The following is a 27,145-nucleotide window of genomic DNA, read 5'->3' as shown; positions in this document are numbered from 1 at the left end:
CTTCTTTAGTGACTATCACTGATACTTCATCTACTTCAAGATGCTCATCCATATAACAACCTATTTCCCCTCCACACCTCCAAAAAAGACATATCCCCCAATATACTTCTCTTCCTTCTGAAATAAAATGGTGGGTGGGAAATAAACGGGGGAGGAATCAGAGAAGAGCAGTGAAAAAAGAAAGGAATAAGGAGAAATAGAGCACTCGCCACAGCCATCAACTTTCATGGAGCCAGAGCTCTGGTCAGATCCAAAACATCTGTTCTCATGATGTAGCAATGAAGCCCTACCTGTGTGATTTTTGTTCTTTTAAGGAATGGTAATAATTTATTTTCCTAATAAATCAGCTCATCTAGTAGAACTGAGTAGCTTTCAGGCAATAAACACTTCTCCAAGTCTGCAACTGACGCTGCAAAATTCAAGATAGAGATTGCACTGTGAATCCTACTTGCTTTTGATACTCGGTTAAACAATGGAGAGCAATAGGTAAGTGTGGAAGAGAAAAATAAGGTCATTAAAAGGTGGAGGATGGTTAATCGTACGTTAACAAAAATGTACAGTGTCAACAGAAACGTACAGTGTCAAAGCTAGTCCGTAAATCTGGATGCAACGCATCTACAGCAGAGTTTCACTTTTTGTTTACACACTGCTTTTTAGGTCTTATTTGTGAAACGCGGATTTGGAGGCCAGAAACGCCTCGGCTGGGGCGTCTCGGTGCTTCACAGAGCGGGCTGCATTTCACACACACGTTTTCAGGGCAGCGGGTCGGGCCGAGCAGCCCGGCTGCGATACTACCGGGAGACGTTTCAACCTGCCAGCCCCTTGGTGCCCACTTCAGGCCCTTCCCTTCAGGGGTCGCGGCCTCCCAGCGGCGGGGCGGGCCCGGCCGGGGCGGGAGGCGCCGGGCCGAGGTCGGGCCCTCCCCCGCCGCCCCGCTCCGCTCCGCCCCGCCCCGCGGCTGCCGGCGGCGCCTCCATGCGCTCGGTCGGGCAGTGCGCAGCCGCGGCGGAGCCCAGCCGGGAGGAGGAAGCGTTTGCGGGGCGGAGGGAAGGAGGCCGAGGCCGGCGGAGGCGGCTGCTCATGGCTCCGCGGGCGGGCGGATGAGGCGGGCGAGTGCGGGCCGCTAGCGCTCCCCGAGGCCGCAGCTCCGGCGGGGGGGCGAGGCGAGGCCGGCTCCCCCCCCCCCACCTCTCGCTTGCGGCGGCTCCGGCTGCGTGTCGGGGGCGCGGCGGTGGCAGGTCCGGCTGCTCGTCGCCTCGCCGCGGGCCGGGGTTATGGCCCCTTGGGGGAGCGCAGGAGGCTCCCCGGCATGGAGGTCAGCGCAGCTCCTGCTCCTCGTCGTCTCCTGCTGCGGTAGGTACCGTGGCAGCGACGCCGCCTGGCCGCGGGGCGGGGGGTTGGCGCGAACAAAGCGGCCTTTCGGCGGCGGGCCCGGCCGGCCCCGGGGTCCCTCGGCCCGGGGCAGGGCCCGGGGACACCCCCCTGGACCGCCCCCGTCCTGTCGGCCGGCCCCGGGCTTCCCCTTGCCTTCCCCCAGCCGCCGAGCCCGGCCGCTCCACGACTCGCTCTTTGTAATTTCTTTTTTATTTTCCCCCAACCCTGCTTGGGGGGGCGTGGGTGGAAATCTCCTCAGGGAAGTCCTGCAGACGGAGGCTGGGATTTGGCCCAGCTGCCCTCGTCTTTATCACCCGCAGATGTATGCGCGGCTGGGAACTCCGGAGTTGGTGCGCGACTGCACAAACAAACAAACCCCAAATCCTCTGAGTCACGAGTAAGCGTTGGCTCTGGGTGGCGAGAGGATGCCTGGGAGATGTTCCACACCGGCCGGGTTGGGACGGAGGCCGTGCAGGATGTGCTCTCCCTCGGGGTGCCGAGGGGGTGTCGAGGCGCTGGTGTCGGGCGAGGAGTTTGTGGCACGGCCAGCGCAGGCCTCGCTGGGTCCAGGGACCTCCGCTTTTGTTCAGCGCGCCCGCAGCCCGTGCCAAAACGGCATTTCATGCCTGGTTATGAACCCGTCTTTAAACAAAGCTGCTAACGAAAAATACTTACTGATTGCGTGAGTGGCTGTGTTTACGCTGCTGCTTTATGGTGTGTAGGTAGCCCGGTGACATGCAATAGGGCAAACCCCAGATGCTTTGCGGTGAGTGTTGTCTCGCTTTCCCTCCCGGAGTTGTGTTTGTTGTACAAACTTGAGCGCAGGCTCTGCCGCTGGGCCCCGACGTGAGAAGCAGCCGGCTGGCGTGGAGCTGGGCATGAGCCTCGCTCTCAGGGGGACGTCAGCAGTGGCCCTGGTTTAGCCAATTCTGAAGTTGGTGCCTTTGCTTTGAACGTGGGGTTGAGCGTATTAAGTTAGAATCTGTTTTACTGTTCAGTAAAACAAACTTGAGGCCAGAGGGTTGATAGCTCAGGTTTTGTCTGTGCAAAGGGCTTTTTCCAGTGTGTGCCTGTGCTGTGAATAGCAGTGCAAACTCTTGTCTGTAGATATGCTGCATAAATCTTTAAGAACGCTTCCTATTTCATTGATTAATATATATATATAAGTGAGTAAAAATAAGATAGGCTTCTTCACGTAGAACTACGGTTACACCAGTATCTGTAAGTGAATAGTTACGCTAGCGTAGTTTAATTTTTGAGTGAGCCCCCTTGGATGAGCGAGGCAAGGTGCTGACCAACTTTTTAAATGCACACAAAGCCAAAGAAGAGTCTTTATGTAGGCTGTTAAAAAATCATATGTCAAAAGCTGAAGTGAAAGCACAACTGGAAAGGAGTTGGCTTGTGGTAGAGCAGGAAATGGTGGGGAAAATCTCAGTTCTGGAGATGTTAAGCTATCCTTATGTTTATGTGCTTAATGCATTTGAGAAATGTAACTTCTGTGCAGAGTTTTTTTTTTTTAAACAAACTCTGTGTTCTTCTCTTATAATCTCCACAATTGAAATAAAAGTGAAATTGCTAATTGTTGTGACAAACCTCACCAGCCTAACTTCAGTAGATAGTTTCAGACTGTGATGCTATAGCTTTGGCACTGTTGTCAGCATTTCCACTGTAAAACTTTAACAAGCACAATCTTCTGTAGAGAGAGTGTAGGCGTGTTTTTTGGTTGTTTGTTTTAACAACCAAGTAAAATATGTGCCAAATAACATTTTTTAGGGACCTTTACGCTAGGTTTTCCAAAGTTTAACCAAGTACGAGGAAGGCTCCATAACTTTTTTTTTTTCTTTTTGCCTTGCTGAAACCCATTGCTATTCATCATCACCATTGATGTAAAGGGGAAAGCAGCGTCCGCTTCCAGTCAGTGGGCTGCCTCATCCTCGTGAAGGATTAATTTCTCCCTACAACTTATTGTTATAGATGTCTGAAGTTCTGATCAGTTTCACAGCTCAAAGGAAAGGAACTTTGTTCTTCCCACGCTAGAGCATCCAAGAAGAGAGCAATCATTTGCTATGTAGCAAAGCCCTATCTCTAGTACTCATTTTGGTTTGTCTTGTTCATTTCTCTGGGGAGAGGGAAGTGGGAGTGAGGAATATTCCCCATTAAAGCATATTATCTTCCTGTACAACTGCTTTTAGTTCTTCCAAACTAAAATAATGTCACTATGAACTTTGATCAAGGCATTGCTGACAGCAGTGTTGATTCTGAGCGGAGTGTTGCAGATATCATTATGGTACTGCATGTTATGGCTTTGAATACAGTAGGCAGTGCTCAGGGTAAACACATACTTGGAAAAGCAGTAGTGCATTGCTTTGGTTGACTTCCATTATGCAGTTGCACAGCTATATCTAGAATTTTCCACTAATTAAAATACTAAATTCATGGAGGTTGATATGTGGGCCTTGAGCTCTCCAGAGAATGTTTCTCTGTTTCCCTGTAGTTAGTGATTTTTTTCAAACCTTCCTTCTGATGATGACTGTAATTATAAAAATTTGAGAAGGAGGAATACTGATGTGTGAAATATTGGAATAGCACCAACTAACAAGAATTTTAGCTTGGTAGGATATTGGGCAGCAGTATTCACTTTTTAATATAACTGGCCTTCCTGTTGACTTGGAAATTTTCTATCCAAGATATACTTTATTATACATCTCTCTATACAATTCTGGCATGGCTTTTACCAGGATAAGCATGAAGACATTTCCGCATATCTCAAAGGTCCTAACAGTTGCCTGTTTTCAAAACAAAGCTGTGTGTTGCATTAAGTGATTTCTGTAGGGGAAAAACATCATTTGAGAAATTGGTCGTATTCCCTTGAGGGCAGGATTTTTCAAAACAGAGTTTGATGATTGATTAGCTGGAAATCAAATGAATTTTGTTTTCTTGTTAAAACATCAGCTTGGATTTGAGAACTGAATTCCTGTTACGTAAGATTTTTATTTAACCCTTGGCATGATGATGGTTTGTATCTTACAGGTGCTGTAATGCAGGGTTTTCAGGACCAGGTAGGGAGAGATTGGTGAGCAGAGTTTAAGTTTAAGAAAAGTCTCTGGAGTGGCACAGTGCAAAAACTAAGGCATGCTTTTGTTTGGGATGTGGTGTGGAGGTGTGGATACTCACCTTCTTCAGATAGCTGCAGAGTCCAACTTTTTATTATCTTAACTGTACCTGTCATCCCGCTGTATAGTAAGAATTTCTGTCCCACTCAACAGAAAACTACAGCAGATCTTATTGCGTGTTGTAGAGTTGGTAGTGATCAATGCCGAGGTACAGTTGGCAAATTACCCTACTTCTGCCTTCACCAGATGTAATGAGTATAAAAGAAAAGCATTTACAGAAGTAGGACTGTGTGACCGGAACAGCTCGAGGGAAGAAGTTGGTGGCATGATAGAGATCAGTCTTACTTCTCCGTATCTACAGGATGGAGTCGGGGCTTTACTTAAGTGCTGATGAATGAGAATCATTAGAAGAGGTCAGAAAATGGTTATTCCCAGAAATCATAATTGAAGCAATGTTGCATGTTACCTCTGAGACTGCAATGCTATTGACGTTATTCTGGCCCATGAAAAGAAGAGACATACAGGCTTTAAAACGCTTAGTTCTGTATTAGTACCATCCCGGGTTTCTGTGGTACAAATGTTGATTGAGATTACAATGAGATCGCACATATAATCTGTCGTTTATTTGTTTTTTTCATGGTTTTAAGATCAGGCAGGTCAAATTGTTACAAAAGTTCACTGGTCTGGACCCAAATTTCAGTTTTGTGTCAGTTTACTGACAATGGCATGAGGGAAAGTAAATTTTTCTTCATTCATTTTGTTTGAAAGAATAGCTTGAATCCTGTAAGCAAGTAAAGTCTGCCAGCCAATTTATTCCATTTTCTAAAGAAGTTGTGCTATAAAGCCAGAACACACTGTCATAAAGGAATGGCTTGGCTTAATAGACCATTGTACCTTAAACTCTTAAATGTCACTTTTTAGTGATACTTCTGGGATACATTGAACAAATATATTTTGCTAGGAAGTAAATCATATTATTGGCAAAACTGCTGTGTTTAACATATTAGAAAGGTTTTGTAGTCCTTAAAGAGAAAATGGCCTAATTTTAATGGCATCGCAATTTCTATTGTCTAAGAAGTTTATCATCTGTCAAGTTATGTAAGTACATACTCAACTGGCTGTTCAGAGCCACAGTAGTCAAAGTACCTGTGAGGTCACGTGGATAATACTTAGAGTGTTTGTCTGAGAGGAGAAGAAAAAAGCACATCCTAGACAACCTCATAGCAAAAAAGAGTTTGAAAATTTAATCTAAGGTAATTGGGGTGATTGTAAATACGCACTAAATGAGAACACCTTCAGCCAGAGGGTGAGCAGAGAGGTACTTGTAGCTGGAATCAGGACAGGAGCCACCTGACTCCATTACTGTCATCAGAGCAAAATGTATAATTAGCTTGGCTTTTCCAGCTTTTTTCTGACATTGCTAGGAGAAGAAGAGCACTGCTGGGTTGGAAGGGCCCTACGGGTGAATCTGTTTGACTCCTTTGTTTTGCCGGATCCTATTTCAATACCAAATAGATGAGTACCACATCTGTGTTATTTTCAACTGAGTACAATGTATATTGTTTTTATATTTCTCCTGACTAAGGCTTGCAATTATGATCAGTCTTATGGTTCATTAACAGATCGCAAATTCTTAAAGTTAATATTTTGATACGGTAGTTACATAAGTACCCCTGCACACACTTACCTTTTACCATAGCTTTTTTGTGCCCTAGCCTTCCAAGCTGCGGAAGGCAGTTTTCTCATACTTGTTAAGTATGAGATTCATTCCCTTATTTTTTTTATTCATGAGTACTGCTTGTACTGCATACATAGTCTGTTTTTGTTTTTTGAGATGGCTCTGCATTTTCCAGGGGTAGTGTTCCATTTATATTGTCGCAGATAGTTAATAGTGATGCTGAGCACTGGAACAGCTAAGATATCTAGCAAGGCACTAATTGAGAGTGTGATTTGTTAACAAGTTTGGATTTTTTATTTTTATTTTTGCTGTCTCACAGTTCACATAATCGCGCTTGTATTCAGTGCAGAATTGCTAGCTCTAACATTTTGTTGTGCCAGTTATACTGAGGTGTCAGGTGGTCAGTAAGATTCAGCCTGCTTAGTTGACGTGGCTTTAAGAAAACATTGGGTAGCAATGTGTTTAATAGCATGGGAGGTGGCTGTAGATCCAAGTTCCTGTGTTTATCCTGTCAGTAGCAAGCAGTGCTCCCAGTGGTTTATATAGCAGGCTCTGTGATACTGTGCTCTGAAAAGTCGTGTTCTCCTGACTACATTTGGTGGCATTTTCTACCCTTGACTTTTCGACATAGTTGTTCCTTTAATAATATCTCATTACATTAAAGTTTACAATTGCATTGAAATACATAGTATTGATTCTCATGAATATTTAGGCTTAAACTACTGCAATGAATGTGACAGACAGGTCAGCGCAAATACTTCCAAAAGCACTCTTCTGGACTTCGGTTCTGACTTGGTGCTCTGACCAGATGCTTTAAACTTGGATACACTACAACTTTCCTACACTGTTAACCTGTTGATGAAAGAAAGGCTTTTTAGCCAGGCAAATACATTTAGTAGTGATCCATTTGATTTTTTCCCCCTCTAATCTGACAGTCTGAATGAGGGCATTGGTGATAAGTTGCTCAGCAGTTTCTTGAGGAACAACTTTCTGGAAGTAGTCAGGAAAAAGTGTTAAAAATCTCTTTTTGCCCTAACTTGTTACTGGATCAAAAATTAGAAAGCAATGATAAAAATAAAAAAAGCCTTTAAGTGGAGTGCATATTTTTTTTCTGGGGGGGGGGATGGTCATGCAGAAACATTTGGCTTAGTAGCTGCTGTTGTCATAAGATGTTCTCTCCACGTAAGCATCTTGTGATTTATAGGTACTTTTTACTAGGTTGTGGGGAAATTTGCCTGACATGCAAGAAATATGAACATAACTTACTGAGAATTACAAACTTTCTGCAAAGCAACGAAAGTGCACTATTTGCATTTCTGCGTAAGGTGAAAGTAAGCTTGAGCTATGTTTTTAGGCTGTGATTTGCATGTTTGCACGCACCCGATTGTGTGTCTGTAATTCGTGACCACCCTTCCCTTAACCGAGATGTTTCTTCTGCCAAGTGGAAGTCCCCAGGACTGACTTTGTGTAGCAGTTCAGGGCAGTGTTTAAGTCAGTTGCAGACAGAAAACAAGAAAGTGATCCTCTAACAAGGAGTGTGAGCACACTCTCGTATGTGGTGGAAGACTGTGGTGTTTAAAATTTAGGAAAAAACCACTCTGGTAGAGGTTCCTGTAACTTGGTTTTATTATTCCAGCTTTGTATGAACCCACTGGGAGACAGGTCCTTCTGAAACTACAGGTTGTGGGAACAGGTCTCTCCTGTAAAAGATTACTTTTCCTCTAATCTATAGATCTATACTATCTTACTAGTAATAAGTTTGTTCTATTCAACGCCTCTTAAAAATTTGATGAGCTTATTCATTTAAGGAATTGTTCCTTTCAGAATAACTTCGTCATTCTGAAAGTTTTCAGAAGTGAGCAAATTGAGAACAGAAATTGGAAGTCTCGTTGATGCGTCTCGGAGAGGGGAAAGCATGTGCTTGTGTTCATGTGTTCTGGCTCCTAGGTTTTACCTGTATTTGAATTGTCATTAGAGTTTTGTTAGCACATTTTTCTATCCCTTACAAAGCATACTAGAATCCAAGAATGAGTTAGTATACCCTCATAGGGTATTTTACTTGCATGGAATTGCATTTTGAGTATTTCAAATAGAAGAAAGTAAAAGCCTCAGTTAGGGATATTGTAGTAACTCGGACTGAGAATGCTAATGAATAGGGTCACCTCATGCAGTAAACAAATCCTTATATATAAAAATGCATAGCTTTAAGTGGAAGCCTTAGCACCCCCCTTGTTTTCCTGCTTAAGGAAGCCCTTTTCAAAGAGAATGATTCTAGAGCCCTAATTAACATGCTGTCTTATTCGTTGCATTCATGTATTTACTGCAGTCTGTTCTTCATACTGCTAAGCAATTACACTTTTCCATTTGCTCTCTTCTAAAGAAGTGCTCAGAGACAGTGCACAGGGATTTAACTCCAAATGCATGTCTAAACCATATGGAAATATTTGTAACTGGACTTGGGAGAGTTCCTATTTTTTTTTTTTTCCAATTTATAATTATAAAAAGTACGGAGATGCAACATTTCTCCTTTCCATGATGCAAACACCAGTTTAAATATTCCCAAGGAGATCTCTGTTGGCAAGTCAGGAAGATAAACGGTAAAATTGTCAGACACCAATGTCTTGATCATACTGACGTGCAGCCGGATGTACTGCTCGGGTGTGATTTGGGTAGTTGGGTAACTAGCAGAAATTGAGCTCCCATTTGTGTGCCTTTCTGTTGCTTATATGTTTCCTACCCTAAGGTTCGAATAGAATGACCAGTTCCGTGGCTAGAGATACTCATGAGGAGTGGAAAGTTGGGACAGCAAAGAAGGAAAGACTGGAAAGTCCTGAGAAGACACATTCGTGGCTAACAGTGGCAGAACCATTCTTTAATACGGAAGGGAAAGTGCAAGCTCTCAGGGAGAACAGCTGTTACTTAAGAGGCTGTGAAAATGGCAGTAAGGGGAACGGTCTTTTAAGGGGTGTTACGGTGACTGTGTGAGCATCTAATCAGGCTAAGTTGTTACTCTTAGGAATTATCAGCAGTCGAGAAAAAGGATTGGAGTCCAGCTGGTCTTGCATGTGAGTCCATCTCTCCACGTGGTCCATCTCTCAAGTCTCAGGGGTATGCTCAGGCAGCGGGATGTCACAGAAACTTGAGATTCCTGCTTCTTACCTGTGCTTTAGAAGAGATAAGTGAACGAGCAGAGATACTAGAGGATTTTTGTAGCACAGCATATGGCTTTTGTCAGCATTTTGAAACATTCTTTTTTGTGACCCTGGCGTGTGTTCCTCTTCTTGCTGACAGGGCGTTTGGGCTTTGTGCTTCACTGCTGGCTGCGTCTCGGCGCCGCATGCTCCTCGAGTGTAGTTACTGCTGACCTCCCTGTCGCTGCTGATCCAGCTGCAGTGCTTTGCAGTGCCTGATGTTGTCTGGCTGTCTCACTCCCATCCCTGATGTGAAGTCGCCTCTTGTGTGTGTTGTCTGAGCATGCTGCAGCAAAGCTTCAGTGCTACCACAGTTCTAAAGTAAAGAGTAACCCAGCATACCAAGGCTGAGTGATAATGTTACCACTCTCTTGTGAAGTCCACGATACTAAATTTCTGTTTCTCTTCCTCTTCTTCAGCAGTGGAAATCTGTGAACAATACCTGGGGCCTGTAGAGCCCTTTCGCCTTAATGCTGTAAATGTATAAGACTTGGCAAAAGAAGTATACCTTTGTCTTCTTGCTGTAGTGAGGAGCACAGTCAGCTTTCCCTGCCGTCTGTTGGAGCCACACAGCTTGTCTGTGGTGCCTTTGGGTCCATGAGGAGTTTTCCTGGAACAGGAGATCCGGTATTCCAGAGGTGCAGGTTAGAAGGAGCAGCAGTGCTGCGAACTGTATGCTGTAATGGTGTCTCCAGGGATGAGCCCCTTTGAAGTCAGGCTGCCCGGAGTGTCAGGTTAGGGCCATGGATGGGGAGTGAGACCCCCCTCTGCACTCCCAACTAACAAAAAGTTGAGTAGTGCTCAATACTGACTTTTCTAGAATCAGTATCATGAAAGATTCAGCAGTACATCTGTCTTGAAATGTCCATTAAAAGCACAGAGGCCAGGAATATGTACGCGGGGACCAAGTGAGTATGTTTGAATCGCTCTTACCAGTTTTCTAGAACTCACCCTAGTTTCTGGTTTTGCAGAGGAGGTGGACCTGAACTCTGGGTAGCTGTTTCGGGCTTTGCACATGAAGGAGATAGCCATAAAATGCAGTAGCTTTTAGAAATTATTAATAACCAAAGTAAATCTGAATTTAAATTTTTAATCTGAGACCCTGCTTGCTGACCGTAGTGTACATTTGGGAGCCAATAAATTGCTCAAAGCACTTAATTTGAAATAAACATCCGCACTTTCTCATGCATGCATGTTACTTAAGTAAAACGATCACATCAAACAGTAGCTTTTTTTCCAAGGGAGGATGACATATTCTGATGGGAAGGAGAGCTGAAATAGCTTTAAAGTTGAGAGTTGTTGCACACAATTTATAAATTATTGCTATACGTGTAAGGATTATGGCATCAGATCCTTATCAAGCAACTCCTTCATGCCTGCACTGAAATGCTGTATACTTTGATATATTTTTGAAGTGTCTGAAGATATTTTATTTTACTTAGACATGTAATTGGGGTTTGTGTTTGGCAGTTCATGAGGTTCCATTGTTCTGGGCCTACTCTTCTCCCTATATCTGGAAATCTGCTATTGAAGAGAAGGGATGTGTACTTAACTGAGATATATGCTTTGTTATTACATAAAAGTGGATAAATAGAAATTTGAACATGTAGGCATTATGTCTGACATCGATCTTCTACTTGTCACCATGCTGTGTCATATTTCTTGCTATTTTAAAATTCTGTGCTTTTCTTTCAAAAGGGTGTAGGAGCAAGTGCTGAATTTTGTTAGCAGATTGGCTTTTAATAGAGTGAAATGTCTGCCTGTATATGTAATTTTTAACCGTTTATTTTACAGCAGAATTAGTGCTTTGAAGCCTAATATACCCATTTTCCTTTTCAAGCTATATTCCTCAGAAAGGAAATCCAAGCCTTAGAACTGCTCTGTGGAAATACAGAGTGAAGCATGGTCATGATTTATTTATTTATTAGTATTACCAAATAGTGAACCACTGCCTTAGCCTTTTCTTAGTGAAGTTAGTTATTGACTTCATCTGTAATTCTGCTAATGGAAGTTGACAAAATCGAGGTAAACCTCTGGTTTTCTGATGTGCATATAACTTCGTTTAAGTGCTAATAAGTTTTCTGGCTGTTTTGATTATGTATATACCTATTGGAGGGGGAAGGGTGCGGACTTTTAATCCAAGCTCAGCCTTGACTTTGCTGTGCTTTGTTGTGATCAGTGTAAATTTTACTGCTGGCATCAGTAAGACCTAAGTCAAATCAAATTGAACTGCTTTTAAAAATGAAGTAAAATTGTTAGCTGCAGTTTCATAACTATAAGCAAGGAAATTGACTTTAGACCTTAGGAATTTTCACTGGCATGTTTATTAATTCAAAATTATCTTTATAAAAAGCTGCATTTGTAAATTTTACCCCACCAGGGTTATTGTAGGCTATTCCTCTCTGGTTTAGGTGATCCACTTTAGAAAGCTATACAGGTTTTTTTTGTTTGTTTGTTTGTTTTTGCTTTGAGAGGATGAAGGCTAACATGAATGACTTGTACATTCACTTTTAGCTGCAGCAAACCTAACAGTTGTCTTTCTGGGTACTGATCTGGATAAAATACTTCTAAGAGAGAATATACAGACCTCTTGAGAAACCACATTGTCTTAGTGTGTACCAGCACTGGTAATAACAGAAACCATGTAAAAGTCAGTGTTTAGCCTCTGTGTATGTCTGTAGGTGATCCTGAAAGGAAAAATCAAGTAAGTAGTCAAGTGGATAACAATCAGTGGTGGAGTATAAACAGAGCAAGAATTTGCAAGTATTCTGTCTTCACAGTAGGCACTTACCACAAATAAGTCGTACTCTTCAACTTCAAAGTACTTCCTAATTTTAGAAAGTAATGTGTGTATGTACTACAAATACAAGATGAAGAATGGCAAACTCATACCATGAAATATTCCATGCTTCCTTTATACTTTTTCTCCAGAACCGTACCTCGTGTGGTGATGCCCTCTTCCTTTTTTTTTTTTTTTTTCCATGAATAGTGAACACACAGCGAAACCGATGTCCTTAAATTGTGGCTTATTATTATTCATTGGGCAGAGTTGCCAGTAGGAATTGTAAGGGATGTAATCTGCTTTCATCAATGCACAAGTGTAACAATGCTTTTCATGCAAATTGAAAAGAAGCTACATCTGAAAGAAGACAACTGCCTCTCAAATTTGGTTAATGGTATTAACATAAAATACTAATGTCTTTGTACATGGCTGTTTTCCAAAGCGTTCTTCATCACATCCTTCACAAGTCGGTTTGTTTCACTCGGACACTGGTTGAATTTGAGTGTCCCAACAAATAGCTGCTGTTTGAGGTTTTTTCCCTAGTTGACTGTTACTTCATATGTAGCATCTCTTTGTAAGAGAGCACTTGTGTATCAAGCAGTGACTTCCTGGTGCTAAGCTTCCTTAAAAATAGGCTTACACTGGAAGGATACTATCAACCTAACTGACACTTAAATTTACTGTGCTTTACTGATGTGAACTGCTTGGAAAGAAATCTTCAAAGAATATTTTTATTTTAGAATATTTCTTGTGCAGTTGCCTAAAAGTTCTTTATTATCTACGGATTAAGCATTAAGATGGACTAATAACCCCTCACACTAATAGTGTTCCTGTGAAGTATTCTTGTTTACAGGGTAGAAGCTGAAGCACAGAATATAAAAAGCTGCTCCATAATTGTTTGTGAATAGTCTGCTACTTCCCATTTCTTGTCAGTTCTGATTTTGTGCGTACAGTGGGGAGCATCGGTTTGGCTTAGCTTAAGGCTGAGTCAGTGTGGGAAAAGGCAAGCTTATTAAAGGGATGAGAGGCAACAGGAATGTGACTTACTGATCTGAACCTGTCTTCAGAGAAGTCTCTTCTTCTCACTTCTCAATGTAGGCAGACAAGTCTGATTACTTAAATGCCTGAAGCTCAGTAGCGTGCAAGTTCTGAAGTGTGCTAAGTGCATGTATCTTGGAGGTTGGCTTCGCACCTGGAAAATTGCCCACTCAGAGGAGGGAAGATAAAGGGTGAAGAGTGGTCCTAAAGCATTTAAATGTAAATGGCACCCTTTTGGGAAGGATGCAGTTGCTGATTTTTTGTGGAACTGGAAGGAGGCCGCTTTGAGAGCGGTGTGTCTTTTACCGCTGTATTTAAAACTCCATCTCCTATCCCTGTCTGTTTTTAAAACTGTAAGTACCAACTGATTCCTCTCATCCCCAAAATGCCAGTCCTCTTCTGCTACAGCCCACTGTATATTTAAGCTACTCTTTGTTAAGTGGACGGATGCAGTTTAGTGATGATCTGCTGCTGGTTAGAGACCTCCTTCAGACGAGCCATTTTACTGGAAGCAGGAAAGTAAAAACGTTTCTTCTCAAGAATTACAGTATTCTGCGTGGAGTTTCTTGTGTGTTACCCATTTAGTAGCAGGTAGTTTTGCAGTGAAGCATTTGTGTTGGAACACAAGGAGGAATATACATTTTAATGAAACTAAAACCTGATTTTGGGGACTGTTACCCTTCTGCCAAATGTGGTAGAAATAGTCCAAAATATTGAGAAATGAGTATACAGATGCACACAGTTGCTCTTATACTACGTGATCCCTTGGAAACTAGTCTCAAGTTGATACACAGCCAGATAAGAGTGAGGATGAGCAAACTGAACAACTCAGGTGGCTTTGGGAGTATCGGGTTGTGAACTGGGTGGATGGCGGGTTGGGCAGTAATTACATTACTTGACCTTCAGCCATCTAGTGTTCCTCTGAATGGTTCTGGCAGGAATTTTCTCAGAGGTAGCGTAGAAACATTTTGATATAGTATCCCATATCTTTAATAAGATTTTTTTTGGTGGTGGTGCATTGGGGACCCAAGAGTTGGACTTGATGATCTTTTTGGGTCCCTCCCAACTCGGATATTCTCTGATTCTATGATTTTTTTAAAGATGTTGTAAATGGACTACAGAAAAAAAAAAGTAAGTTGTTAAAGCTCTTAGCAGAAAGGAAGTTAATGTCTTACGTAAATGTGTGAGAACATTTTTTGGTCAAGACAGGAGAAATAAGAGCTGAAAGAGCTTGTGTTGAGGCAAAAATGGAGATATGACCTACTAGGTGTAGGGATAACGTGCTGGAAAGTAATTATGAGTATGAATGTCAGAGTAAATGGTGATAAGGATTTTGGAAATACCTGTTAGAGCACATTCTCCTCTCGGAGGCATTCATTCCTCTGATTATATTCAAGCCTACTTGGGCTTTTGTCATAGGAAGTCTCTCCTAGAGTGTGTGTGTTGGGGTATGTTCGCTCCTGTTGCTCTGCCTTTACTTCTCCAGGGGAGCTGGGCCTTTGGTAAGGTTCTCCAGTGTACTGTGGTGTGAGGCTTGCTGTGCTGTCTTCGTGAACATCTCAGGGTCTGGAGGGGACGGGGAGCACCGTGAGTGCGTGAGCCCTCATTTATACTTCTGCCCTTCTGCGCATCAGCCTGAGAACAGGAACATGGCAATTCAGCAGCCTCACGCAGTGCTGGAGCTGAGAGGGATGGTGTAGCCTCAGGTGTGGCCACGATTATGAGATCTGCTTCAGTTAAAGGAGGCGGCTTACTTCTTGGCCATCCATCTCCATAGAGCTTTTTCGTTAAGACGGTAACGTTAGGTGGAAGTGAATGGTCCAGTTCACAGCTCTGTAAATGTGCCTGTCTATTTCAAGGTCGTCCCTAACTTCCTCAAATCTGTTTGCTCTTTCGAATCACCGTGAACTTACATTTAAGACATGAAGGTTCAGTGTGCCGTGAGACACCAAAATTGGCTTTATTTGACAGAGATAAACAAATAAACACGTCATAAATTTTCTAGGCATTTCCAATTTCTTGCAAAATGCTCAGATTCAAATCATGATTGTGCTGCACTGAGGTACACTTACATGCTTGGCAGAGGTGCATCTGTACGTGTTTGAATGACGAGAAGGAAAGAAGGATGTCGTTTGAATTCTGCATTACGGACATAGCAATGTAAAGCTGAAGGATGTGGGAGGGACTTCTTTTGCATGCTTAGAGTTAATGTACTATAATAAAACATGGGATTTTGTGACCCATACGATGTAAGGCTTTTCTTACTGCCTCTATTGAGAATAAGCACAGAAAGTGAATTTAGGGGCTTACAAACAACCTTCATTGTATACTTTGGCATCTACAAGTCATTGTGATCACTTAATTTCTGTAAGAAGTAATAGTCTTTCAAAAAAAAAAAAAAAAAAAAGTTTTCCAGTGGTGATTTCTGTGTCTTGGGAATGCAGTTTCACAGCAGGGGAATTTTACATGAGTGTTTAGAAACAAACTTAGGTCTGCCCTTTTTGGTGAAGCTACGTATTCTGTGGCTGTCTTGAAATCTTGCTGTACTCTGAATTGCAGCTGCCTACACTGGCTGTCAAGTCAAGTGCTTATTCAAACCTACAGAAAGGATTTCTTTGCTTTGTTTTGCAATTGTGGAGCCATAGTGCTATCCAACAGTCTCTTGTTTCTAGGTCCTGATATTAGAAGATTATCTTTTTTAATTACTGTGAATCCCCGTGGTGAGGGGCTCCAGGACCCTGCAGTTCTTTCCGATGAGAAAAGAAATACTCTGGCTGTCGCATGCATTTCTTTTCATAGCATATAGAGGTGGCAGTGTTAACCATCTCTTTATATTGCAACTACTATTTTACAACTGTTTTCACATAACACCCCCTCCTGTCTCTATAGCTACCTCCAACACAAAATAGTTCAGGCTTTCCTAAATGCTTCCCAAAGTTTCCAAGGGGCAGACCTTTACATATGGTGTGCAGAAGTTTGAACTTTGACTGGGGTTATTTGGGAGAAAGAGGGAAGGCGAGGGAGAATGAGGAATCTAAGCACCGAGTAGCTCTTAAAGTTCTGCTTCACTTGGTTTTACTGTCCTGTTGGTCTTTACTGATAGCTTTCTCGCTTATTAACACTGCTCAGGTTTGTCCATTTTTCCTTTTGTGCTTCCCACCACCTGGGTAGATGTCTACATGGGGTGAACAAAGCTGTCGTATTTGCTTTCCTCAAACCTTCTGGCCACTCCTGTGGTTCCTATAAAGCACTGCTGTCTGATTATATTTTGGCACCTCGTGGGCTGGGATTTCCAATCGCTTTATATATTGTTCTCTCTTACTGTCTGTTCCTTTAGCTGGTAATGTGTAACATACACCGTTCTCACAAAGCAGTGAGCTCTATGGAGCAATAGTTGCTTTTTGTGTGTGTCTTGCTCCTGACACAATAAAGCTATAATGATGATAAATGCTTACTTGTGCTTTTAGGAAAAAAAAATAGTATATCATTGTGTTTTACAGATACTATGAGCTAAGTAGGGGAGAATCTAAACTTTTTGCAAATTCATTTTTGCAGGTGTCATTTCAGACACACAGTGTCTGAAGTCAGAAGTGTTAAAAGTTTGTCTCGTAACATGCAAAGTACAACACGAGCATCTTTCTTGCAGGACAAGAATCACAATTTTAACAGCAGATAACATGGAAGGAAAGGAAAAGAAATCCCCATTCCAAAGAGAGGGAAATAAATACAGGTTTGAGTCTTGAAGTTTTATACCTGTTCTCTATTATTCTTTAAGTAGATAAATACATGTAGGCTAATTCTAGTCTTTTGAAAATATTCATTGAGCTCCTCAAATTTACTATTTTAGGATCAATGACTTGTGCTGTAACAGATTTTTAGTAGAAGTATACGTGGGTCTTGCTTAAAACATTGGAGAGAAAATAAGTTTTGCTGGATTATAAATTTTACTGGATATTTCCCCTATTATTTGTTTTTATGAAACTAATGTGCTTTCAACAAAAAGAATGAAAAAGTAGCAAGGCTGCCACATACAGATTTCTTCTATGGGTGTTGCACATACTCATGCAAGTGTGTGCGCATGTGTTTGTACCAGGAATGTGCCTTGGCTATTAAAGATGATAAGAAAATGAATTTCACGTATTGTAGGCAATCTGTCTAACTAAACAATCTAACTAATGTCTGTCTTCTTTTTGAATAGAAGCAAATCACGGTGCGTTTTGAGGAATGCAGCGTGTTATGACTGGCAACCTGCAGCAAATTCGGCTCTTCCTAACTCCTGAGGATATTTAATAAACAGCATAGTTTAGGCAAGTCTAGAAAGTTATTGTAACTAAATAATAGCCTTTTCTGTCATAGTGATTGAGATTTTGAGGCTGACAACTGTAGAGAAGCAACTACATGGATTGAATGTCTTTTTATTAGTGAGAATAGAAATGTCTACGTGTTGTAGTTCCCTCGAAACTCAGTGACATCTCCATTTCTATCTGCTATAACTAGAGCAGATCAAATTATTCATAATATATAATGGCATGAATTTTGCATGTGGGTGTTTGCACAAAATTAACAAAAAGCCTTGTTCTACAGGGGTTGGAGGCACAGGCAAGAAGTGTGTTCTCTGCGGGGTTTTTCCCTGCTTTGCCTGTGCTTTTTACCAAGTTCTTGCAGTTCATGTGAACAGCTATGCAGGGTTACTTCTACACTCCAATAGCTTCAGTGAAGCATTAATAAGGGACAGAGGTTCTGTACTGTGTATTGGAAGATAGCTGGGCAGACTGCGTGACATTTTGTGCAAGCTCAGTTTCAGTCTGAATAGGTGCTAGGGGTCTAAAGACTGGCAGACTTTACATAAACAAGTCTGCACAAGTATTTGCAAGGTCTGTGGTTTCTGTGAACTTTTTTTGTAAATTAAAGAAAACAATCTTGGGAACTTTGCAGTGCTTTTTAATTCTATCAGAAAGAAAATCAAACACATGAAGGAGTACAAAGGGTTGTCCAAGTCAAAGGTTTATTTCTAGTAATAAGTAGCAGGAAGGGAAAAAAACAGTTTTATCTTTCAAATGAGTGTTTTTCGTAGACACAATGAACTGCTGTACTTCTATGATTTTTATATTGGATGTTTGTGCATGTGAATACAATGTTGTTTCACTGTCCTTTCCAATAAAGAGCTTGCATTCAGTTCAGTTATGTCACTATGGTGAATGCAGGTGGGTTGTTTTTCTAATTTGTATTTAGTGTTGTTACCTTCCTGAAGGCAGAGTTGAATCTGAGTGGAAATCTACTCTAACTCTGGCATTCCCATGTTTGCTCAGGCTGAAGTTTGTTCACTAGGAACCCAGCTAATTCAGAAGTTAGGTTTATCAATCCTCTGCTTTTGTGCCTGCCAAATGTATGAAATTTCCTCCTTGATTTCTGCCTGAATTGTAATATCTTAGCCCATCTGTTGTGTAAAGGCTTAAAAATAATTATTTCAATTGGCTTTATTGTATGAAACCAACAAGTTTAATGCTTTCTGGATTTTGAGGCCATTAATTGTTTTTTTTTTGTTTGTTTTTAGTGAACATGACTAGTTTCCAGTATTTTCCTTTTTCTCTTTTGTTTTGAGCTATTGGTCACATGTGATGTAGGCCCCTAATAAAGAAAAAGCAGTGAAGTAGTGTTTTCCTTTTCTCTAATAATCCTCGTGATTCTCTTCGCCCCCCTCCTTCCCCCAGTAGAAAGTACTCCTACACTACTTAAGTCTTTTTTGGAAAAAATCAGTTGTAAATCTGAGTCATGCTGTCATCTGTAACCAGAAGCTTAGATGTTTTGAGGGTTCCTGGTAGGGATTCTTGGGGTAATGGCAGATAATGTTTTCATTTCTGCAAGCTTACATTAGATTTATGATGGTTGCTGTATTAGTTTATGAATAATGATTTCATTTCTTCTGTTAGTACTTTTTCAAGACAGAACAGAATCAAGACATTGAAAGAGGACAGGGTATCCAGCTGTATTATATCTTAAGAATATATGACCCGAAGCTCTGCTTTTAACATCTAATGTCTGACAGAGCTCTGAAATCTTCTGGTTGACTGTAGATGGTTTTTAGATTTATTTTTATATATAATATGCCAGCTGTATGTATAGACAGTTGCCTACTACCATGAGTTCCTATTGTTGCAAGGAATTAAGAAGCGAAATCAATCTAAACCTGCATGGAGCAAAAGCAAAACCAGGTATTTTACTGCTGCAACAATATAAAGAAACTGTAGTAGATAAAAGTATGAAGCATGTGGAGAGTATGAATCAAATCTGAAATGCTTTTTCCCCCTACTGTATAAGCACTATGCAGCCCACACATCAAATTTTTCCCCTAGTCTAGCACTTCTCAAATGAGAAATACTTTTAGTTTCTGAAATGGGATTTCAGAAGGAAAGAATAGTTGCTGCAATTGAACATGTACAAAGGCTCTGAACAGCCCTTTGTTAAAATAATTGAGCTTTATTATTTTTAAGCATAGCTTTTTAAAATAGCAGAGAGACTCTGGCTTTTTCAAGGTTTGTAAGTAATAAGACAGTGGCATGTTTTTGAATAAGAGGGTAAATTGCTAATTTGCATTCATAATAGGGCCTAATCAGTTAAGAGTAGGTGCTGAAGCCTGTTCTAAAACCTTATCAAGGAGATAATTTAGTTAAGGATGGGTAGGCAGTATGGTCTCTTTTTTTCCCCCTAGTTTCTGTTTTACTCCCTTCTCTTCTGATTTCCTTACCTTTTTTTTTTAATTACTTCAGATTTAGCTGTAAATTCACTGTTTGAAGTGTTTAATTGTTTTTAGAATTCCGTTTTTTTTCCAACTCCCCATTTGGCTAATCCAAACTGCTGCCCTAGATTACCACCCGAGGGCAAGTAAAACTCGCACGCTGTGGTGTCAGTCAAGTATCTGACTTCGTACCTGGCTGAGCAGAAGCATGGGGTTTGACGTGAATAGAACTACTTATGTGCTTAAAATCAGGAATCTTGCTGAAGCTGAGCCAGTGTCTCTGCTAGATTTCCAATTTCCACTACTTGCTGCCAAGTATATTAGAACCCACTATAAATAGTTTGTGGCATTTTTGAATGAGAATTAAATAAAAATAAAAAATCAGCCTCTCTTCTGTCCCTACCTTTTCTAACTAGAGCTGATGAGTTTTGTGGGTTTTTTTTGCTGAAACTTTAATACAAATGTCCTCCTAAGTTAATAACTAAAACAACTTGACTTAAAGTGGTGTGTTTTTAATTGTGTGTGCTCAATTAAAAAAATGTATTGTGGAATTCACAGGTGCTTTTGTACATAATATTATGTAAAAAGTACCAAATTTTTTTCCACCTGCAGCATTAAATTGGAGTTGCTATAGTTACTACTCTAGCTTCTCTTTTGGGGCCTAGTATAAAGGAACCTCAGGTTATCTTGGTAATTTGGTGTGCAAAGATCTCTTTCAAAAGTGTTTCCTGTTCTGCCTCTTGTGCAAGTCTCTCTTGCTGGTACACCCAGAGATTAGGCTTGTGCTGCATTAAAACAGCCAAGTGCAGAACTGCTGCTTGCTTTGTATCTTTGACTGGCAGCAGCAGAGAGCTGTGGCTTCCAATGGAAGAAAGAAAGAAGAGCAGAAAGTGGCAGAGAGGCCTTACCTTTAGAGTAGGAGTGCGTGAGCTCTCTTTGTAGACTGCAGCATCTTCCAAATGTTTCCTTGTTGTAGCCCGGTGGTGCTGGGGGCTGTATTTGGATGCTCCAGCATCATCTGGCTGGCAACAACTGGTGTAAAAGGGCAATAGTGGTAAAGGATTACAGGTCTCTACATCTCATTATGGTTTATATGGAATTCTGTAAATACTTTTTGTGACTTGCGACAGCATTTACAGTTGGTGTAATATTCGTCAAGAGCGTATGCTTGTTTAATGAGTCCAAAAAAGAACTTGTGTTGTTCATACTGAAAGACCATGGACAATCTGAAGATGGTGCGTGGCTTTGAGATGGAGCCTCACTGACAGAGCTGAAGCTGGGTACTTTGAAGGGTGACTGCATTCACAAGTCCTATGGCCTCACAGGACCAGATTTGTGGAGCAAAGCAAGCTATACTGAAGATTTGATGTACACATCGTACACATTTCTGTAGGGCTTTCTTTGGAAAGTGTGGCCCAGGGACCCATAACCAGTAGCAGTGTGTCTTCCAGGTTAGTGTTCTCTAAAAGGAATACAGATACTAGATGCTGTAAAAAGTAAAACATAAAATCGAAATCCTACATACAACAGCTCCATTGCAGAATTGATTATCCAGTTCTTGTCTTAGTTTTCTAAATAAGCAGGATCGTAGTCTAAAATAAAAATGGTACATCATAAAATAGCAGCATTATTGTAAACAATTGCTGTGCTTTATCTTTTGTTTTTACAGTGAAATTTTTATGTGCTTATTTTGTGCTTTTGTGTCATAAATACATTTAAATAAGCCACTATTTCAATATAGTTTCATCTGCTAGTCGTTTTTATTCTTTCCTTAATTAAAGAAATTAATTATGCTATTGGAGTATCGGAGTATACAACACTTTCTCATTTCAGAAGAACATTCACTTGCACTGTTTGAAATTTTAGATATATTTACTGTATCTTCTTTGTAGCAGATGTTCTTCTGTTACAGGCATACGGAATAAATCTTGTCACCCTGCTCAGCTTGCTTTTAGTAGAAGATTTCAGCTGATGTCTGTGCAGCACTAAGGCTTTGTCTTAATGCTTCTGTCACATTACGTGTAATTCATATTAAAACAAAAGGTTATTTAATCCTTCCCTTACCTGGAAGGCTAATTAACATCTTACTGCACCGTTTAATGGTATTTTACAAACGACCAGCTGGAATTCCTATGAATCCAGTACTTAACCCTAAGGAAGTATGTTAAAGAACTGCACATGACTAATTAACACCAAACTGTTCATTAAAAAAATAATAAATAACTCTTGCAAAAATTATTCAGATAAACTGGAGATTATTAATCAGTTAATGCCTAAAAGTAGGTCTTGTCATTTCTCATGATGCTTTTTTAGTTGCTTTTGTCATTAAATATATAAACTTGTGCAGAAATGCCCTTTTTTCAAGGAAGTAAGCTGCAGCTGGGCACATGACAAAAACTTCAAAGATGCAAAGCACTATGTAAAGAGCAGTAACAAAGACACGGGGATAGGAAGTGACTGGGGATCACTAATCTGACCTTGAGTAGTTAATCCAAATACATATCGGTGCACCAGCATCTTCATTCCACCTCTAATGAGAAGGATGCTGTGGTTGCAAACACGGTCATCAGAAGGCAGGAAATAGTGCAGTGGTGTCACCTGTACAGGCGGTGACTGGTTTTTGTAGGAATGTGGGAATGACACTGCTGCTTCGTCTTGTTATGAACGTAGGGACATAACGAATGCTGCCGGGCCTCAGTGGACTGTGTACTCTGAGCTCAGCCGCACCTTAATTTGAAGCATTCCCTGTAGCAATAATACTGTTTATTTCATGAAGTGTTCTGGGAGGGTAAGTTTCGAGTGCTTAGACTGTACTTTTTTCCTCTCTCTATTTGCTCAGCTTTCAGTTCCTTATGATGCTGAAGTTTCAAATGTAGCTCTGCTCCTGTCGTCTTCGGCCGACAAATTCTGAATTGCTCTCACACAGTTTTACAGTGGTAAGAGAACATGTTTTGCACAGACAGAAGAAAAAGAACGAGATATCAGAATATTCTGAGACAATTATAGATTTTAAAGGGTGAAATAACATCTTGAATCCCTTTTATATCCTCACATTCATTTTAGATTACAGAAAATGTTTTCTCAATTGCATAATCTCAGTTCAGTGTGTGCTACTCCTCCAGAATCATAGGAGAGTTTGACAGCAGTACGGCCATATACCTGTGGATATGGAGCTCTTTGCTGTTGTTACGGGATTAAATCTCTGCACCTCGTGCATTAATTCTAAATGTACAGTAGTTTAAGAAATAATAAGCGCAGAGTGCTCACTAGGTAAGGGATTGTAAAAGGTGAGCCAAAAGGCTGAGGAGGATCCTGCCTAATTTCTTCTGTTTATTAACTGCATGTGACATATATGGATATATAAAAATGAATGTAGTGGGTTTGGTGACGTACTGAACAAATGTTTTATCTGAAGGAGGGAGGTAGTACTGGCTTTTCTGCTGGTCTCCCAGGCTCTGCTGTGAGACACAACATCTTCACTTCATCCCCCTTAACCATAGCTGTGGTCGTGGTTGTGTGAGGCCGGGCAGGTAGCCTTTGCACCGCTCTCCTGCAGGCTCAGAGAGCAGTACTGCTCTTGTTCAGCCCGCTGTCAGCATTTTCTGCCGGAGCTCAGTTCTGCAAAACCTGCTTAGGTACGGAAGTGGGATGGCAGCTGCCTGTGATTACACACAGGGTGCTTGCAGAAAGTGCTCACACTGAAGAAGCATGCTGGAATACTACAGAGCTATCGTGGCTGTTTCCAGCTCCCATAACTAGATCTGGAAGGATATCGCCATTTTTGGACCAGGGAGTTACGGGACCCTTGCTACAGGGCTTTTTAGTGGGGTGGTATGTAAGGCACCAACAATTTGTTTATGGAAGTGTATTGTAAGTTTCATATTTTGTTGGCATTGTCCATGCTTTGCCAGTTAGATGTAAAATTTGGTGAAGGTTGGTGCAAGGTAACTTAATCTGGAGAGTCAGCATAAACAAGCCGAGTGTATGCTTTTTAAGATACAGGACGGGACAGCAATTTTGGAAGTAGGATGAAGAAAGGAAGTTCGATCGTGTATTGTCTAAGTTGAACACGTACCATAATGAAAGGTATTTGGAAGCACCTGACCTGCAGGAAGTGGATATGATATGTTGTTGTCCCTGATAATTGTACTGCAAGAGAAATAACTTGGTCCAGCCTGCTTGTGTAGGACTCATTATGCACCACGTGGTGCTTTAACTTCAGGTGGTTTAGAAAAAGCTCTCTTTTCATAACCATGTGGTTACAGCAGTTCCTCATTTTATACAATTCTAGTTATAGGGGTTGTAAGTGGGCTGTAAAAGCAAATGGAAGTGGCTTAATCTTGACATAGTAGAATTTAGTGTCAAGGCAGGTATGATTGCATGACTTTTTTGTGGACAACTACTTGGTTTAACAGAAACAGCAAAGGTAACTCCAGTGTGGTTGTTTCCACTGGATTTTTTTTCCATTTTTCATTTCAACAGTGAAGTTAATTTTTCTCTAGAACGCAGTTGGGATTTAATTCAGTCCCAAGGTACATGTTCCTGTTCCAAACTGAGTTTTTAGAATTAAATTTTACAACCACGGTGGACAAATTCACACGCAGCAGATTTTTAGGGTGCACTTCTACAACACTCATCAGTTAAGTGTGCATTCCTATTAGTAGTTTTAGTCAAATTAAGACAAGGTTTTAAATTAAGAGTGATTATTTTCTATCTCAAATAGGGCAGTAACTTGGTAAAAAAATAAAAAATAAACTCGATACTCTTTGTCTGAAGCCTCTGAGTTCATATATCTAAAATGCAGAAGCTTGTCTTGTTTAATCTGAAAGTTTTGACTAAGAGGGACGTTGTTACTGGGGGCTGGGGCTGTTTGTCTCTCCTTGAAAACTGCAGGCGTTTGAGTAAAACTTTGGGAAGTTCATTTCAGTACTGCAGGCTTCGTTTTATGCTGTGAAATTATCTGCAGTCAACCATTTGAGCCTGATATTTCCGTTTTGAGAGAGATGTAGCAAGCATGCCATCAGGCAGGAGGCTCGTAGGGGTCTGACCTTGCAAAATGAAGGCTGCTGCATTATGGATAGGCTCCCTGTAATCTGAGCATCGCATCTACTGTGGCTATCAAATAGATGGAACCCTGTAGCTATTTTTTTTTTCCAACCATAGCATGCTTTTCAGGTGTTAAAGCACTGCTTTTTTCAAAGTTTTTCCCCTTTGTTGTCCTCTGCAGTTTGGTCGGATAAGTTCCCAGCCCCACCCTCCAGCCTATATTTACTTTCCTGCCTCTGATGAAATTCACATGATATTAATGAATCAAATACCTTCCAAGGCTGGCTGTTATCTTCCATCTAGTTTTGCTTTCCTCTCCAGACCTCCATATCAGTAAAGGGGTTGTGGTTCTTTGACCAGTTTTTTAGGAAGTGACGTTGTAAGGGTATTGGGTTGATTTTTTGGGGGTGTGGGTGGTGGAGAGGATGCATGTAGCATGGTTTCATATAGACCAATAGGGGAGAGATGCTCCAAGTGCTGAAAAACGTGCAGGTAAACCTAGTGTTGTCTTGCCTGCTGCTGTGGCCAGTGAAGTGTGAGAGAAATCAGAAGGAATTAATTCACATGTTGTTGGAGCTACTTGTTGTCTGTTTCTGCCTGCTGGGAAGACAGGGCAGCATCTCAGCTCAGAGCATTTGAGTGGGATAGAGAGAAACTGAGGGCACAGGGATGGGGTTTTGTGCTTTGAAAATGAAATAGGATTTTCAGGAGGAGTCCATGAGAATCAGTAGTTGGTCCATACTTAGGCCATAACCATACGTTGGACACATAAGGGATTTTCAAAGTTAGTTGAGACAGAAAGGTACCTCTGGAATAGGAAGCTTTTCTGTTCTGTAAACATACCCTGTAAACAGTCTAACTCATTTAATAACTAGCTGGCTGATTTTTAATTGCAGTCAAGGGATCTTTAGAGCTATCATCAGGAGTGATAACAACAGGCACGTGTGCACTTGTCTAAAAAGCCTTTGGAAGTACTTTCTGCGCGTTTGTTCAGCCTCTTACTTGTCGTTTAGCACATCTTATACCCTACAAAGATTCTATTTTGATTTAAAAACAAGCACACAAAGGAAAATAAAAAACCATACGGGGTGCTTCTGTTTAATCTTGAGCCTTGTTAATTTGATTTTTTTAACTTAAATGTGGTTGCTGCCCATATCTTAATGTGCAGGACTAAATTTCTCTTGCATTTGTTTAACAGCACTGCAATGACATTAAAAAGCTCTTGTCCATTTGTCATATGTATTAAAAAAAAAAAACAAAAAAACACTATATAGTCCTGATTACACAAGTGATTTTTTTTTTTTAAGGAATCAACAACAGCCAAAAAAGTGATGAAAATGTCAGATTTTGGAAAGCAACTTGATTTCTTGCAGGCAGGCTGAATTAGTGCCTGAGCTTCTTTGTGTCTTTCTTCCAGCACTGAGCCTGTTGCACATCTTCTACCAGCTCTTGTAGCTGGTGTGGACAAACTTTTATCAAGTTTCGTTAATGGCAGCTGCTTCAATTTCAATCTTCAGGTTCAAATGGGAATGAAGAGGGACTGAATATTTCTTTAAAACATCAAGAAACATGGAAGTTTATTGGTGACCTAAGAAGACTTTTATATACTCAAACTCTGATGTGTTAAATAGACTAAAAGGATTTTCAAAGATAATTATGTTACCGTATCTTAATGAAAATTACTGCTCTATTATCTGATATATCGATATTCTAGTGCCCTCAGTCTATATGGAACTGGGACATAATTGTTGAGGTCTTAGAAGGGTCGTTGCCTAAAAATGTTACAGAGGTGCCAGCAGTTAGTAAGGGCATCTCCACACAGTACGTCAGTGACAGTTTCCATAAAAGAAAGGAAGTAATACTTCGGGAAGTTTCTAAGGTTCACCTTTCATTTAATGAAAGGTTATTGGGAATGAAAGAAGAACTTTTACTATTACAGTGCTTGGGTCGGAGTTGAATTTATCATCACACATTATTGCTTCTGACTACTCACTGAAGCTAGCTTGAAAATAAATGTGACATCACTGTCAAGTTACTCTTTTATCATAAAGTATATTTTGAAGGAAAATACCGAAGTACTCCATTTTGCATATTGACATAAGTTGCTTTTCTTATTCTTCGAATTCTAAGTGATTGTGTACGGGATTTGGGTATGAGTTCCCATTGTAATATGCTTCTGGTTATTAC

The 27,145-nt window shown here is 40.9% G+C and overlaps 1 protein-coding gene across 1 annotated transcript in view; it reads left to right on the top strand.

Moving 5' to 3' along the window:
• The first annotated feature begins 971 nt into the window (after positions 1-971).
• Positions 972-27,145, top strand: part of LRP12 (LDL receptor related protein 12) — a 51,685-nt gene continuing 25,511 nt past the window's right edge. Inside the window, 1 exon segment of the mRNA XM_040546680.1 lies at positions 972-1,353. Coding sequence (XP_040402614.1) covers positions 1,275-1,353 — 79 coding nt within the window. The 5' untranslated portion in view covers positions 972-1,274.

The sequence above is a fragment of the Cygnus olor genome, chromosome 2, assembly GCF_009769625.2.
Source record: "Cygnus olor isolate bCygOlo1 chromosome 2, bCygOlo1.pri.v2, whole genome shotgun sequence".
In the NCBI taxonomy this organism is placed as follows: domain Eukaryota; kingdom Metazoa; phylum Chordata; class Aves; order Anseriformes; family Anatidae; genus Cygnus; species Cygnus olor.
Note: the sequence above shows the minus strand (reverse complement) of the source record. Positions and strands in the feature narration are given on the sequence as shown.